The 16,983-nt window shown below is 40.0% G+C and overlaps 1 protein-coding gene across 5 annotated transcripts in view; it reads right to left on the minus strand.

Annotated features, from left to right (window-relative positions):
• Positions 1-16,983, minus strand: part of ALKBH8 (alkB homolog 8, tRNA methyltransferase) — a 58,166-nt gene that overhangs the window by 3,143 nt on the left and 38,040 nt on the right. For all 5 annotated transcript variants that reach the window (XM_059707965.1, XM_059707969.1, XM_059707966.1 and 2 more), the window contains exons 8-11: positions 16,318-16,424; positions 9,263-9,414; positions 6,161-6,417; positions 9-158 (exon numbers count right to left, since the gene is read on the minus strand). In XM_059707965.1, coding sequence (XP_059563948.1) covers positions 9-158; positions 6,161-6,417; positions 9,263-9,414; positions 16,318-16,424 — 666 coding nt within the window. The remainder of the gene's footprint in view (positions 1-8; positions 159-6,160; positions 6,418-9,262; positions 9,415-16,317; positions 16,425-16,983) is intronic.

A 16,983-nucleotide genomic window follows, 5' to 3' on the forward strand; every position in this document is an offset into this window, starting at 1 on the left:
GTACTTACTGCTGTCGCAAAATGATGAATAACAGCAATGGAGATGCAGGCATCACAAGACCCACTGCGGACTGGCACTGCCAATGCATCGCAGACAAAGGCCTGAAACTGCCTCTCTCTACAAATGTCCACAAGGTTTTGGCTACGATCACAGCCAACCTATAACAGGGAAAGTCAAAGCATCTTATTTAAATGGCATAAGAAATTAAGAGCGATGGATTTACTCCTTACCATAAAGTTAGGAGACAGATTTCATATGGTGAGATGGTCTAAGACCATGATATTATCGGTTTTTACAGCCAGTACAAAGTGAGAATATATAAATCACTGGACAGCATTTATTGCCTTAACAAGTATCAAACAGAACTCAAATTAGTGAATGTAAACAAATGACTAGAATAAGAATGACAGCAGTGGGTATGGGAGGCCCTAATGGGTACCTAAGTGATCACCATTCAGAATCTAGATCTCTTTGTAATATCACACACTTAAAAATGAAAATTATCCCATAAACATAGACAGTTGATCTTTTGAGGGGAGCTACAAATAAGAGGATCTAAGCTATCTGTCATTACTAATAAACTACACTCTAATGGCCCAGAGAGTAGAAAAATAGCTGATTTTTTTCCCTGCTTTATACTTGCTTGTGCAATCAGAAAATAAAATCCCCAAATAATAAAGAAGGAATTTATTTCATTTTTTTTAGTTATTGATTTTTGTTCTGCTAAACACCTAATCAATATATAAGAATGAAGTACTGAATTCAAAATTTATAAAATGATATTTAATTAAACCTTTCAGTATAACCAAACCATCCCATGGGAATGACAACACTGAAGGCAGCCAGCAGCATCTTTTCATCTTCCCCAGCAGGTGAGGTCTAACATACTTAGTGCATGTTCTGTGGGAAGTGTTTGGGGGTTGGGATTGCCTATTTTCTCTCCAACTTTGTTATTGTTGGACAGAGCTTTACTGTTTAGTTCTAACAATACTGTGTGTGCTTGTGTGGTGTGTGGGAGAGAGAGAGAGAGAGAGAGAGAGAGAGAGAGAGAGAGAGAGAGGGAGAGGGAGAGGGAGAGGGACAGGGAGAGGGAGAGGGAGAGGGAGAGGGAGAGAGAGAGGGAGAGGGAGAGAGAGAATATGCCTGAGCACATGTAAACTGAGGAAAGAATGGGAGGATTTAAGAAATTTTAAATCACTAATTAATAATTATGCCCAAATATTTCTTCTTAACACAACCTATATAGTAGAGAAAACAGAAGTAGCCACCTCAAGCTTCTAGTTCTTCACTTGAATTTGTGATGTAGTATTCGGATTCCCTCAATCTTTCGCAGAATAAAGAATATGAATCTTCATGTCAAAGCAATTCTTACTGAGTTAAATCACACTGCCATGAGAGTCATACTTAATATGAATATGCTCAATATCTAAATGGCATTAAACAGCTACTGTACTCTTTACCCAGAGCAGCATTCGTTTCTAAGGTATAACACAAGGTACCAAGCTAAAGTATAGAATTTCCCTTTCATGTTTTAAGATGAAAAAGTACTAAGGACACATTAATGACAACAGTGGCATGATTCCCAACTAATTGCTCCCTTTACCAGTGTAAGGTACATAACTGGCTTATTACTTTTATTTACTTACATCCATATTTTGTGCCACTGAGCCAATAGTCACATCATCAAGGTAACAACACTACTCAACTAACATGTACACTAGATTTTGGTGCTTGCTAGCTTTTGTGACAATAAAATTCAGTTCATGGGAATAGAAGTTTCAAGTGTGCCCAATTCTGACAGATTGCTGTACTTTGCTAAAAGTCAAATAGGAAGAAACCCAACTTGCCTATAAAACAAGTCCCCAGGGATAGAGCAGCATAGTTACTCAAAGGAGGAAAGTTACTATTGAGAACCACAGATAAAACAGAACTAGAACAGCAGCCAAACAAAATCAGAGAAAATGTCCTTTCTCTTCACCCCTTTTTGCCAACAGGAGAGCAGGGGCAATTTTAGTCGTAAAGTGCCAGGTCTACTGAAGGTTCCACTGACTAATGACCTGGCCATCCCTGGCTCTGGGCTTTCATCTCCCACTTATTTTATTTTTATTTATTTCAGAGAGGAATGATGAAAGAGAACCATTGATTGGCTGCCTTTTGCATGCTCACTACTGGGGATTGAGCCCACAACCTGAGCATGTGCCCTTGACCCGAATTGAACTCGGGACCATTCAGTCTGTAGGCTGACGTTCTATCCACTGAGTCAAACTGGCTAGGGCCATCTCCCACTTATTTTAACTGAGCCTCCCATATACAATAGTTAAAGCATCGCTATTTTCTTCTCTTCCCTGTTTTTAAATTCCCCTAAGCTTTTTTCCCAAGGACAATACCAGGTACTTTAATTCTCCCTAATAATACTGTATAACGACAACAACAGGGAAGAAAATGAAAATGTCTTATTTATTTATTTTAAATATATATTTTTATTGATTTCAGAGAGGAAAGGAGAGAGATAAAGAGATAGAAACATCAATGATGAAAGAGAATCATTGACTGGCAGCCTCCTGCATGCACCCTACTGAGGGTAGGGGGATCAAGTCCACAACCTGGGCATGTGCCCTTGGCCACAATCGAACCTGGAATCCTTTAGTCCGCAGGCTGATGCTCTATCCACTGAGCCAAACCAGCTAGGGCAAAAATGTCTTATTTATAAATATTCACAGATATAAAAAGAGTCACACTTCTGTGTGTTGGATGGAGATCAATGACATAAAAACACATAGTAGATGGGCTTTAAATGGATAATTATACTCCTATATAATTTTTGAAATCTTCAACAAAACATAGACATGTAATTCTAATAGTACAGGTAAAAATCCTATATAATAAAAGCCTAATATGCAAATCGACCAAACAGCAGAATGACCTGTCACTATGATGTGCACTGACCACCAGGGGGCAGACGCTCAACACAGGAGCTGCCCCTGGTGGTCAGTGCACTCCCACAGGGGGAGTGCCACTCAGCCAGAAGCCAGGCTCATGGCTGGGAAGTGCAACAGCGGTGGCAGAAGCCTCCCCCGCCTCCACGGCAGCGCTAAGGAGCAGCGAGTAGAGCGGTAAGGAGCAGCAAGCAGGTGGGCAGTAAAGAGCGAGGGTCCTGGACTGCGAGAGGGCAGGCCGGGCTGAGGAAAATCCCCTTCCAGTGCACGAATTTTGTGCACAGGGCCTCTAGTGAAAAGATAATTAACTGAGTAATCAAAGGTGCAAACTAAAAAAGTTTCCATTTTTCTCCTAAGTATAAAAACATTTAAAACCTACGTACACTACAGTGATAATAATGTGATAAAAATTACTCTTATAAAGTGTTGGTGACAATACAAATTGGCTCACCCAATTTTAAAAAGCAATTTGGCAAACCATTTTTAAAGGAAGATAAAAATCTTCACAACTTTTAACCCAATAATTATTCTTCTAAAAATTTATCCAAAGAAAACAGTCCAAAATATGGAGAAAGCTAAACAGGCTGGTATAATTGCCTTTTACTGAATACCCTTATGTAATAAAGTAGATCCTTTGTAGTAACGTACTAATCCTCATAACACACTTTGAGTTAGGTTTTTTTACCACCATATTACAGATTAGGAGATTTCATCTCAAAGAACATAAGTACTTTGTTCCAAGTTGAACAGTAGTTAAGTGGTAGAGCAGGAATTTAAACCTAAGTCTTTCTCACTCCAAAAATCCATATCCTTCCATTTTGTCACATTCATTTTCTGAATTGTGGCTATATTATTTTTATTCCTTAAAGGCAGTAAGTCCCTTGAAAGTATAAAATCTTTGCTTATAAAATTTACCTCTGAAAATAAAGCCAAAAGTTTGTTGATAGAAATGAAGAGTAACTGAAGAAGTCTAAAAAAGAAATGGTTCCTAGAATGTAAAAATTTTGAATTAAAGAGAAGAGTAAGCTCAGGCATGGTTGAGATCAGATAAGAACAAATTCACCACATATACTTCTTACAGAAATGGAAAGCAGTTCATAAAACTATTTCCACGAAAGCCCAGGCTGGTATTTTAAAAATGCATTATTAAAGAAATTATATATAAAGTAAATTTGTAATTTTTTCGATTCTATGATTATCCTACATTTGAATACCCAGAATGACTATCTCAGGTCACATCCCCTGAATATCAAATGCACGTATTTTCACATTTGAAGATGGCTGTTCAAAATTCTCAGGTATCACGTCTACATCCAAGTTGAAGCCTCAGCAGCTTAAAAAAGCAGGCTTCTCACCCTGGTTGATTTGGTTCAATGCTTAGTGTCTGCCCTCAGGTGGGTTCAATCCCTGGTCAAGGGCACATACCTCAGTTGCAGGTTCAATCCCCAGCCGCAATTGGGGGCATGTGCAGGAGGCAACCAATCAATGTGTCTCTCTTGCAGGAGGTAACCGATCTCTCTCTCTCTCTCTCTCTCTCTCTCTCTCTCTCTCTCTCTCTCTCTCTCCTCCAGGCCCTCCTCCCTCCCATCCACTCTCTAAAAATCAATGGGAAAAATACCCTCAGGTGAGGATTAAAAAACAAACAAACAGGCTTCCCTTTTATCATAAACTAGAGGCCCGGTGCACAAAAATTTGTGCACTTGGGGGGGAGAGGGGGGCGTCCATCAGCTTGGCCTGTGCCCTCTCACAGTCTGGGACCCCTCGGGAGATAACGACCTGCTGGCTTAGGCCTGCTCCCCGTTGGCAGAGGGCAGGCCCAATCCCTAGGTGCAGCCCCTGGTCGGGCTCAGAGCAGGGCCGATTGGGGAGTTGGGGCGCCGCCCCCTGTCATGCACAGAGCAGGGCGGATCAGGAGGTTGTGATGCCACCCTCAGTCACGCTCAGGGTAGGGCCGATTGGGGGGTTGGGGCACCCAGCGCTGTCACACTCAAGGCAGGGTCGATGGGGAGGTTGTGGCGCCACCCCCTGTCACGCACAGAGCAGGGCCCATCAGGGGGTTGGGGAGCTCCCCTCTGTCATGCACAGAGCAGGGCCCATCAGGGGGTTGGGGAGCTCTCCCCTGTCACGCACAGAGCAGGGCCCATCAAGGGGTTGGGGAGCTCCCCCCTGTCACTCACAGAGCAGGGCCCATCAGGGGGTTGGGGAGCTCCCCCCTGTCACGCACAGAGCAGGGCCCATCAAGGGGTTGGGGAGCTCTCCCCTGTCACTCATAGAGCAGGGCCCATCAGGGGGTTGAGGAGCTCCCCCCTGTCACTCACAGAGTAGGGCCAATAGGGGAGTTGGGGCACCGCCCCTTGTCACACACAGAGCAGGGCCGATCAGGGGGTTGGGGCGCCGCCCTCTATCACCCACAGAGCAGGGCCCAGGGGGTTGGGGCGCCGCCACTCTCACACTCAGGGCAGGGCCGATGGGGAGGTTATGGCTCTACCCTGTCACACACAGAGCAGGGCCCCTGGGGTGGGGGGGTTGGGGCGCTGCACCCTGTCACACACAGAGCCGCAGGGCGATCAGGGGGTTGGGGAGCTCCCCCCTATCAGGCACAGAGCAGGGCCGATCAGGGGGTTGGGGCGCCTTCCCCTGTCAGGAACAGAGCAGGGCCGATAGGGAGGTTATGGCCCCGCCCCCTGTCACACACAGAGCCGCAGGGCGATCAGGGGGTTTGGGCGCTGCCCCCTGTCACACTGATCCCGGTGCCTGGAGGCCTCGCGGCTCTGCTGATCCCGGTGCTGAGAGGCATATTACCCTTTTATTATATAGGATAACTCAATTTCTGGTAAAATAAAAATGAGAACTACACACAGACAAGCAGGTTCCAGGAACAATAGACAGGAAGGAATACATGCAGACAGGAGGGAATGCATGACTAAGGTTGCAGGGCTAGACCCAAGATATGCACCCACTTCTTGTCTGATGCCAGAGTTTCTGTTTTCAGTAGCTGTAACTTCCTTTTCTATGGACCACTCTTTTTTTTGCTGTGCTAGGAAGTAGGAAATTCTTCCTGCACCAGAGCATTGCTGCAAATACTCATGTATACTCTTCTCTGTGAGGACTGGTTATAATTTTTCTGCAACCTAAAAAAAAAATCATTGTATCACGAGGAAGAAGAAGGTGATAATATCCTTACAAATAAAGTGGAAAGAAAGCCAGAAGCAACAAATACTTGCCATATATAACTCCTTATTTATGCCAAGGTACTTTCCATTTCCACATCCAACATCAACCACTAAGGAACCACTTGGCAAGGCTTTCAAAAACTCCACAATGTGTGGCCAAGGAGTATGTCTCGTGCTGCTGAAGTGCCCAGCGATCTCTTCATACACTTGATGGACATATTTTTGCTCCAGCTGCGAGGCTTCTTTATCACTCTCTGGAAATGATGGAGGAGGTTCCTTCATTTGGCTGTCACAGACCAACGGGTAACCTAATGAAAAATTAAGGTAATATAAACCTTTTATTTTTATCCAAATGATTCATAAGGTTTTATGCTTTATATATATATATATATAATTTTTTTAATTGATTTTTTACAGAGAGGAAGGGAGAGGGATAGAGAGTTAGAAACATCGATGAGAGAGAAACATCGATCAGCTGCCTCCTGCACACCTCCTACTGGGGATGTGCCCAAAACCAAGGTACATGCCCTTGACCAAAATCGAACCTGGGACCTTTCAGTCCGCAGTTCAACGCCCTATCCACTGAGCCAAACCGGTTAGGGCGGCCTTATGCTTTCTTAAAAGGAAAAACCAAATCAGTTCAAATTTGGTGACTAGGGAAAAAAAGCCTCTGATTTATCAGTTAAAAAACAGAAGGAGGAAAACCTGTTTGCAACAAGACATGACTGCAATTCTGCATGTCTTAAAATAAAGATGCCTATTTCATTTTAGGATTAAGGGTCCTCATTCAGGAAAGCATCTTGATGGGCCAGGCCTAAGCAGAAGGTATTTAGCTACATTAACAAGATTTAGGGTTTTACTTTTGGTGGGTGAAAGTGATAGGAGTTCTGGGGGCACTAAGACTCCTAGAAGAATGAAACCTAGAAGCAAAATGTTATTTGGTAATAATCACAAGTATTTAATAAACACTATCTGAAGCAGTTTATATATGTCTCATCTCAATTCTCATAGTAACACTATAAAATAGGTATTATTACAGCCATTTTATAGATGAGAAGCTGAAGCACAGAATGCTAAATAATAATCCTAAAGTGACAAAGACAATAGGTCATAGAGCTGGGATTTGAACCCAGGCAGTGGAGACTCTAGAGTCCATTTCTCAATGGCTACACTTCTTCAATAGAACTGCCTTCTCCAACAGAATGAGCAAAACCAAGTAGAGGACGTGACAGAGGAAATTAGGATACAATGTCTCAAATTAATTTTGAAGGTGTCCCCTGTCCTCTGCAATAGTCTCATACTCATTTTAAATCCTTGCCCATTCTGTACTATGCTATAATTCTCCTTTGTCTTCAGCCAAAGTTTGTGACACACATCTTTTTAAGGGTAGTATTCTAGAGAATGAGAGAAGTAGTGCTCCCAGAGAAATCACAAAAAGACTGAGACAATAATTAGAAACAGCATTGGGCTACAGCACTGATGGCTTCAGAAATTTTCCCTGGATATAACTAGAGTATGCCAAACCTTGAGAAAGCCTAGAATGGGGGTGGGAACATCCAGTCCTTACCAATGTATAAAGTGAAGCTCTAAACATTTTAAGCGGACATTTAAGAAAAGGGTAGCCCCAGAAAGCTTGAGGACTCCAAAACATATATGTGGAAGCAGATAGGTTACATTATGTTGGTTACATCAGAATTGCAATCACTCTACAATATACATTATAGTTAGTCTAAATTGGTCTTAGTAAAATTTTACTCTCATGGAAATTATGAACATCTAAGTTGTCTAAAGGGAATAGCAATCCTTATCTTTAAAAATCCATAAATTTGTGCCAAAAGTACCCAAAAGGTGGCCTTGAACTTTAAAAAAAAATCTGTGAACTGTCTATACAATCAGAGCTTTTTATAGGATCCCTTACATTGAATTAATGCCCATAACAAAGAAACATTTGCATAAGAAAACTAGCTTGTCTGTCTAACTAGACCTCAAGTTTCTTTAGAACAAGTGCCATAGTAGACATTTCAAGTTTTCTAACAGGATAACATCTTGTAGATATAATAAAGGTTTTTCATTTTAAATGTTTTTAAGATTATGACTAGACCCAAAAGCAAATCCTAGATAACTCCCATAATTAAGCCCCGCAGGATATAAGTTTTAATTACATCACTGTCATTAAAAATATTATTTATAAAATGAAAAATATTTTTATCTATTGACTCTAAGAAATACAGGTCATGGCATACTTATATAGACAGCTCAAAATAGCATCCTCTTGACAAGGTTTTTGAGTACTTTTTTAAAAATATGTTTCTATTGATTTCAGAGAGGAAAAGAGAGGGAAAGGTAGAAACATCAATGATGAGAGAGAATCACTGATTGGCTGCCTCCTGCACACTCCCCACTGGGGATGGAACCTGCAACCTGGGCATGTGCCCTGACCAGGAATCGAACTGTGACCTCCTGGTTCCTAGGTCCTGGTTCCTAGGTCCTGGTTCCTAGGTCGATGCTCAACCAGTGAGCCATGCTGGCCGGGCTTTTTGAGTACTTCCTTTATTCTTTAACCCTTTGCGGTCCAATGTTATTTTTGGAATTCAAACAGTCTGGTCCAAATTAATTGATGGGATTGAATGTTGAACTTTTTAATGTTCTTATTGCTCGACGTTGGACCTGCTCCTACCGCCTGGTCTGTTGAGTCAGTCTTGAGGTTAGACTGAAAAGGGTTAATAGGTTTCCAAATTGACATAAACCACTGTTTGTCCGAGAGTTATCTCCAATTTCTCATATCCAATTTCCCCATTGGATTGATGAGAAGTAATTTAAAAACTTCACAAGCTGTTTCCAACAAAACTTAATTTTATGATATTTTAATGTGCTATAATTGTAGCACACTTCACTGTGACTTCCATAAAAAGTATTTATTTGGCATCCAATTATGCTCAAGTACTATTTGTAGAAAATAAACATGAATTAGGTGGAGTCCCTATGTTCAAATAATATAAACTCATTCTAATGAGGGTGGTTAAGAAAAATATATGAAAATATATGTAAATACTAGGCAAATACAACAAAGCTCTCCTTGGCTCTGTTTGGACTTTAAGAAATTTCATACTAGATTTATTCCATTTTACAATAAAATCAAAATTATATACTTACTACAGTCACAAGGTGTTTGCCTTACTTTCCTAAATGTAAACGATGTCCGTATTCCCCTCTTGCTTAAAGTTAAGTCTCCAACATCACCAGTGATAATTCCACTTTTGTGACCCTTGGATGCCTGAACAGTATCAAATTTTCTTGGTGTTATTCTAAAAACAACAATCGAAATAATTTATTTAACACGACATTCATAAAAACATTTCAGGTCCTTTAAAAACATTAAGGAAAATAGAGTAAATCCAGAAGAATGCACAGTAGGTCCTCAGGTTACGTAGGAGATCCGTTCCTACTGCGCGACATAACACGATTTTCGCCAGAAGTCGGAACCCACCTACATAAGCACCTACGTCACTCACATGGAGCACATCCACAGCTGTAATGAAGTGAAACAGTAAAAAGAATTTAAAAGAAATATAACAATTCCTGACCTTTATTTGTGGTAAATAAAAAACATAAAGCACATATGTACATACGTCGAAATGACGGAACTTTTTTTTTTTTAATAAATATTGTAAATGGGAGATGGTGACGTAACCACAAAACAACATACGTCAAGTCCAACGTAACCCGAGGACTGCCTGTATTGCAAATATCTATGGATTCCCTGAATTGTTAAGCACAAGCAGAAAAAACAAAGAAATAGAAGTCTATGTCGTTTAAGAGGTTATCTTCAAGGCCTCCATATTAAAAGAATGTACAGCCTTGGCTGGTGTGGCTCAGTTGGTTAGAACATTGTATCATGCACAGAAGGGTCACGAGTTCAATTCTCAGGCAGGGCACATATCCAGGTTGCAGGTTCAGTCCCTGGTCAGGGCACGTATGGAAGGCAAGCTATCAATGTTTCTCACACACACTGTGACGTTTCTTTCTCTCTTTCCCTTCCTCTCTCTCTAGAATCAATAAAAAACATATCCTTGGGTGAGGATTAAAAAAATAAAAATAAGAGTTCCAAAATGGTGGTGGAGTAAGTGGCTAATCAAAACTAAAAAAAAAAAAAAAAAAAAAAAAAAAAAAGAAAAAAAAATCAGTCTGCAGGGAGAGATGGATCTCTGGAGTCTTTGCCTGACCTCCTTCTGGGTCTGGGCTAGGAAAGGCAGACATTGGTACACATCTTGGCCTTTCCCAAAGGCACCCAGCCCCAGCAGAGGGAGCCACAGCCGTGGATTGCTGATAGCTCCTAAAAGGATAATCAGGGCCAGTCACAAACGGGGTCTGACACTGTCCTGCACTAGAGATTGGGAGTCTGGTCATGCTGGTCGTCCCGCCATTTTGGTCGCTGGGCTTTTATTATATAGGATAATACTGTATTGTATATTTGAATGTTGCTAAGAAAATAAATCTTAAAAGTTCTCATCACAAGAAAAAAAACTATAACTGGTGGTTTTAAATAGAATTACTGTGATGGTCATTTCACAATATATACACAGAGAGAATCATTATGTTGTGCATCTGAAACTAATACAATGTTATATGTGTGTGTGAGAATTAAATCTCAATTTAAGAATCAGAATTCCCAGGCTGATAGCTTTTTAAACCATTCCACAACTACCTAATTAATTCAGAGTAGTGAAAAGAAGTATTTTACAGGTCTTGATGTTATTTTAAAAAGAATTTTTTCATTTTCCAAAAAATTTAAGTGTTGAATATTGACCCTGTATGCCACCACCATGCTATGTTCACTTATTAGTTCTAGCACTTGTTTTCTAGATTTCCTAAGATTTTCTATACCTACTAGAGGCCCAGTGCACGAAATTCATGCCTGGGGGGTAGGGGTCACTCAGCCCAGCCTGCACCCTCTCACAATCAGGGACCGCTCACCTGCCTGCCTGCCTGATTGCCCCTAACCACTCTGCCTGCCTGCCTGATCGCCCCTAACCACTCTGCATGCCTGCCTGATGCCCCTAACTGCTCGCCTGCCTGTTTGCCCCTAACTGCTCACCTGCCTGCCTGATTGCCTTTAACCACTCTGCCTGCCTGCCTAATCACCCCTAACCACTCTGCTGCCTGCCTGCCTGATCATCACTAACCACTCTGCCTGCCTGACTGATTGCCCCTAACTGCTTGCCTGCCTGCCTGATCGCCCCTAACCGCTTCTGCCTCGGCCCCCACTCATATATCATAGGACTGCATTTTCTAATATTGTGTTAAACAATTTTTGCCTCTCTGAGAGAAACTGGTCTATAATTTTCTTTTGTTGTAATGTCCCTGACATGTTTGGTGTCAGGGTAATGCCAACCTCATAAAACAAGTTGTGAGAATGGCTTTTTTAAAAGAACTTGTACTAAAGGAATTTTTTTAGAAGTAAAAACAAGCAATTATTGTCTGAATTTATATGATTGATAGCTTAAAATGATTAATACTACAGTGCTGAATAAAGTGAAGATATTTCAGAACAATGAGTATCTTGAATTTCTTATTAACAAACAAATTTCTCTCTTTAGGACTAGTTCTCTATGATGGTTCTCTGAAGTCAATTACTTCACTTGCCTAGAGTTCAAGGTCAAGCTGTATGAAACTACTTTTGACACCAATCTCAGATGTTTAGGAATAGGTAAATCCATGTTAAGAATAATGAATTCTTGCCCAGGGGGCTTAGCCCAGTGGTTGAACATCAACCTATGAACCAGGAGGTCACAGTTTGATTCCCAGTCAGGGCACATGCTTGGGTTATGGGCTAGATCCCCAGTAGCGGGTGTGCAGGAGGCAGCCGATCAATGATTCTCTCTCATCATTGTTTCTATCTTTCTCCCTTTCCCTTCCTCTCTGAAATCAATTAAAAAATACATTAAAATAATAATAATGAATTCTTTACACATCTCTGAACATCGTTATTTTCCCCTGCACTCAAGTTATAATCTAGTTAGAAAAATATTAAATAAATAGATAAAAACATTTTTATAAATTAAATAACAGTTCCATATAAAAGACATTGCAATTAGTATGAGAAATTAGTCTTAGGAGTTAAGATACAGGAGAAATTATTTCAGGCTAATGTAGTCAGAAAAAGTTTTATAAATTATAAAGAAAGTAAAATTTGGGCTGTACAGTATCTTTAAAAAAGTAAATGGAAAGAAAAAGGAAATTTACTGCATTAAGAGCTGTCAAAAGTGCGAAGGCTAGAGGCACATAGAAATTCAGAGGAAAGGGAACAAATGAGGTTAGCTCTAACATGGTTAAGAGGACAGACTCTGAAGCCAGACTGCCCAGCCTCCAATCTTGGTTCTGCCACTTACTGGTTTGTGACTTTGTATAAGTTATGTAACCTCTTTATGCTCCAATTTCCTTTAAAAATGGGGACAAATCATGGGAGAAACTTTCTACTCTGACTGTGAGTTAAATGAGTTAATATATGTAAAGCTTTTACAACAATGCCTGACACAAAGAAAACGCTCCAAAAATAACTTAAAAGGAGAATTCACATAAATTCATGAAATAATTGCCAGTCAAATAACATAAATGAGTGAAGCAGATGGATCTATTTAGAAATATATTCTTTGCCATTAAACACATAGGGATAGTCTTCATGAAAAAAAAAAAAAAACACAAAGTGTTCTCTTCTTTTTTTCTTAAAATATACATTCCCGCTCATTCTAGCTTTCCTTTTCCTCCTTTTAATACCAACATGAGTTCAAGAAATATTTAATTTCCCATTTAACTCTGTTATAAGATAAAAACAATAGTGCAAGCACAGTGATAAGTGACAAATTATACTGAGCCTTAGTTCAGGGAGTCATAGAAGGTGGTAGAAACTGTAGAGAACTTGAAAATGTTGGCTTCATCAAAAGACAGCCATTGATAGTCTTGGCTACTGCTGCCAAATGATACGGTGCCCCTGTTGTCAGACCTTTCCAATTTTCAAAAGCAAGACATTCAGATTTTTATGTAACTGTTCCTGATTTTTCTATGTAGGCAATTTTTTAAAAATGCTACCATGTGGACCACCACTGCCCCTGCCAAATAGTCTGGCTGCTACATTTGACCCATGTGTTTCCAGTTTTCCACCTTTGATTTAGGGCACAGTGGCCAGAATACTAAACTAGAACTAGATCAAATTAAAAGTGTTTGGAATATTATAGGGCCATGGTAATCAACTTTCTTCAATTCATATCCATCAACAGTGCTTTCTCGTGTTTTTTATAGTACAGAGATAAAAATATTCTTTTTTAAAAATATGTTTATTGGTTTCAAAGAGGAAGGAAGAGGGAAAAAGAGAGACAGAAACATCAATGATGAGAGAGACTCATTGATCAGCTGCCTCCTGCACGTCCCCTACTGGGGATCGAGCCCGCAACCCAGGCATATGCCCTTGACGGAATCAAACCTGCAACCCTTCAGTCCGCAGGCCGACGCTCTATCCACTAAGCCAAGCCAGCTAGGATGAGATAAAAATATTCGTATCAAAATTTATTTCCTATAGTTCATACATACAAGGTGAGGCAAAAGTATATTTACAGTTGTTCATATGAAAAATAATACAATAATTAATAAATCATAGTACAAAAATAAACGTTCGTATACTCACAACTGTAGACCCCACCCTGTATTTTAAGTGTATTAAATGTGTTTTTTTACAATTTACTCTCCCTTCCACACAGAGATTCTGGTGAAGAGCTCAATAACTGGTATATCATTTGTGTGATCAGTCAGTCGCTCTCTGTTCCTATCTCTCTATCTGTGCCCATCCCCCTTACACTCCACCTCTTCCTCCTCCTCCTCGCTCTCTTCCTACGCGCGCGCGCGCACACACACACACACACACACACACACACACACACATACAAACTCACTCACATTACAGGCATTGAGTATCAATGGAATACTGAGAGTTTTTTCCCCCTGAAACTAATGTAGAGAATTTGGATTCAAGTGAGAGATTTAAAAATAAATATTACCTGCAATTCAATCTTATAGAGATACTACTCACAACATGCTTTAAACAGGAGAATAATGTGATCAAAATGAGGTTTAGGAAAACTAATCTGTACTATTACCCAGAATAAACTAAAATATTTTCAAAACATAGGCCTATAAAAAGTAATTGGTTATTTTTTATTTGCTATAGTACCATTATTCTTAAGTTTAAATGTTACTACGCTTGATCCTAAAAAGAGAAAATATAAATGTTCTCTTTTAAACGGCCATGAAAAAGAGTCAGGCAGATTTAAGCCTCAGTGCACAAAATCAGGCCATCTGGTTTTACGGTTCACATTCAGGGCAGGTTACAAGTTCATTTACATGCTCATTTGCCAGAATTCTTATAAATACATCAGGTTATAAGCACAGAATTCAGCAGTATTTAAAGCAGCAAGAGAAAAGCAGTTATTAAGAAGAAGAAGAAAAAAGATCATATATATGAACAATAAAATGGCAATAAATACATATCTATCAACAATTGAATCTAAAAATCAAAATAAACAAGGAATCTAATGAACAAAATAAAATGATGAATAAAATAGAACCAGAGGCATGGAAACATGGAACAGACTGACAAATCTCAGAGGGAAGTGGAGGGCGGGAAGAGATTAACCAAACAACCTACATGCATATATGCATTACTATGGTCACAGACAGTAGGATGGGGAAGGCCTGGGTTGGGGTGGGAACCTGGTGGAGTGGGAAGTGGGGGGAAAATAAAGGGACATCTGTAATACTTTCAACAATAAAGATTTTAAAAAGGAAAATAAAGTAAAATATATGTAAATTTTAGCAGTGAGATGCTTCCTTCTCAAAGGGCTGAAGATGTATTTCTGCCAAAAGTGCATAATCCATTTCTTTCGGATTAGATTCAATCAAATAAACTCAAATTGAGGGGCCTCCTTAAAAGTGTCAATGTCATGAGAGACAAAGAAAGGTTGAGGAATTGTTTCAAATTAAAGAAGACTAAAGAGAACTGACAGCCAAAGGTAATGCAGGACCATGGACAGAATCCTAGAAGAGAGGGAAAACTAACCATGAACTACCGACAATGATTCTCTCTTGACCAAAGTCTAGTCAGACTCCTCTGAGCCTGACTAGGCTCCATATTTGGCCTGTCCTCCAAGAGCCCAATTTTAACAAGAATCCTGCTAAGTCATTTTAGCCAGAATCCCCATCTTTAGTGGCTGATCAGCCTTGATGTCTGACCAAAGTCCTCATTCCCCATTATCCCCCACTATCTGGTCACCCTGACTTGCCTTCAGCAAGAATCCTATGGTTATTTGGACAGAATCCTTCCTTCCATCCTTCAAGCCCCATCCCCAACCCTGGGCTTCCTGGCTATAAACCCACTCTTCCTTGTTGTATTTAGATTTGAGTCCAGTTCTCTTCTCCCCTGTTGCAATAGTTCCTGAGTAAAATCTGGTTTTGCTGCTCTAACTCCTGATAGGCTCTGGTTTGTCTGTAAGGACTATAAAGTACAACTAGCAAAAGTTAAAAATTGACTGCATAAGACTATTTTATCAATACTGAATTTCCTGAACTTGAAGACTGCACTGCAGTTTTATAGAACAGGGGTTAGCAAACTTTCCCTGTAACAGGGCCAGACAGTAAATATTTTAGGCACAGAGGTCCACATACAGTCTCTGTTGCACATTCTTTGTTTTTGTTTTGGTTCACTACAATCCTTTAAAATGTAAAAGCCATATTTAGCTAAAGAGCTATATAAAAACAGACTAAGGTCTGAATTTGGCCTATAAACAATAGTCTGTCAACCTCTGATATAGAAAATGTCCTGCTCTTAGGAAATATGCAATAAAGTAACCTTCCTTCATAAGATTCAGCAACAATAATAATGATAACATGTGAGAGACAAAACACATGGCAAAATGTTCACATTTGATAAATCTAGGTGAAAGGTGAAGATAGTTCACAGTACTAGGCTTGCAACTTTTCTTTAAATTTGAATTCTTTTCAAAGAAAAGGTTAATATTATAAAAAGCGATACATGTCCCTGGAGTTTAAACCCAGAAGACTCAATGCGCAGGCCTAGGACAAGGTTCTGGTGGCTCACAGGAAAGAATGAGAACTCGCACAAAGCAAAGGGTATCTGCCCTCAAGGTCATTTCAATACACACCCATGGGTCCAAAGGTATCTAGATTCTCCTGTCATCACCAGCAAACTCCGACGAGGCAACATGACGGGCACTGTGACACCATCTGGGTGCTTAAAATCCATGACAATCTTGAAGTAAAGGTAAAAGCATAAAGATTAACCCAGTGTCATGCACTCACTGATTCTATCTTTCTAGGCTAACAGAGATTAAAACGTGACCATGCTTAGAGAATTTATGTGCACTCAAACTTTGGTGCACATAAAAATCAACTGAATGACTAAAAAACAAACTTCATCCATACAGAGACTCAGCAGGTCTAGGGTGAGAGGCTCAGGAGTTGGCATTTCTAGCAAGCACCTCAGAAAGTTATGATGCAGGTGGTCCGAGGGTCATACGTACTACACAAAACACTAGGGTAAGTGGTCTAATGCAACAACTGTGGAGCTGAACATTCATATCCTGGCTCTTCCATTTACCAGCCATGTGGCCTAAAGGACACGCAAGCCCCTTAATCCCTCTGTGCCTCAATTTTTAATAAATGAAATATATAATAAATTAAATATATAATGATATAAATATAAACATACTCACATACAGTAAATACAGAAAATAGTGGCTATTATTTTTAGTGACCATTATTAATAGAATTATAATAATTAATAATCCAAGGAGAAATCAGTAATAGTT

Source organism: Myotis daubentonii, chromosome 9 (assembly GCF_963259705.1).
Source record: "Myotis daubentonii chromosome 9, mMyoDau2.1, whole genome shotgun sequence".
In the NCBI taxonomy this organism is placed as follows: Eukaryota; Metazoa; Chordata; class Mammalia; order Chiroptera; family Vespertilionidae; genus Myotis; species Myotis daubentonii.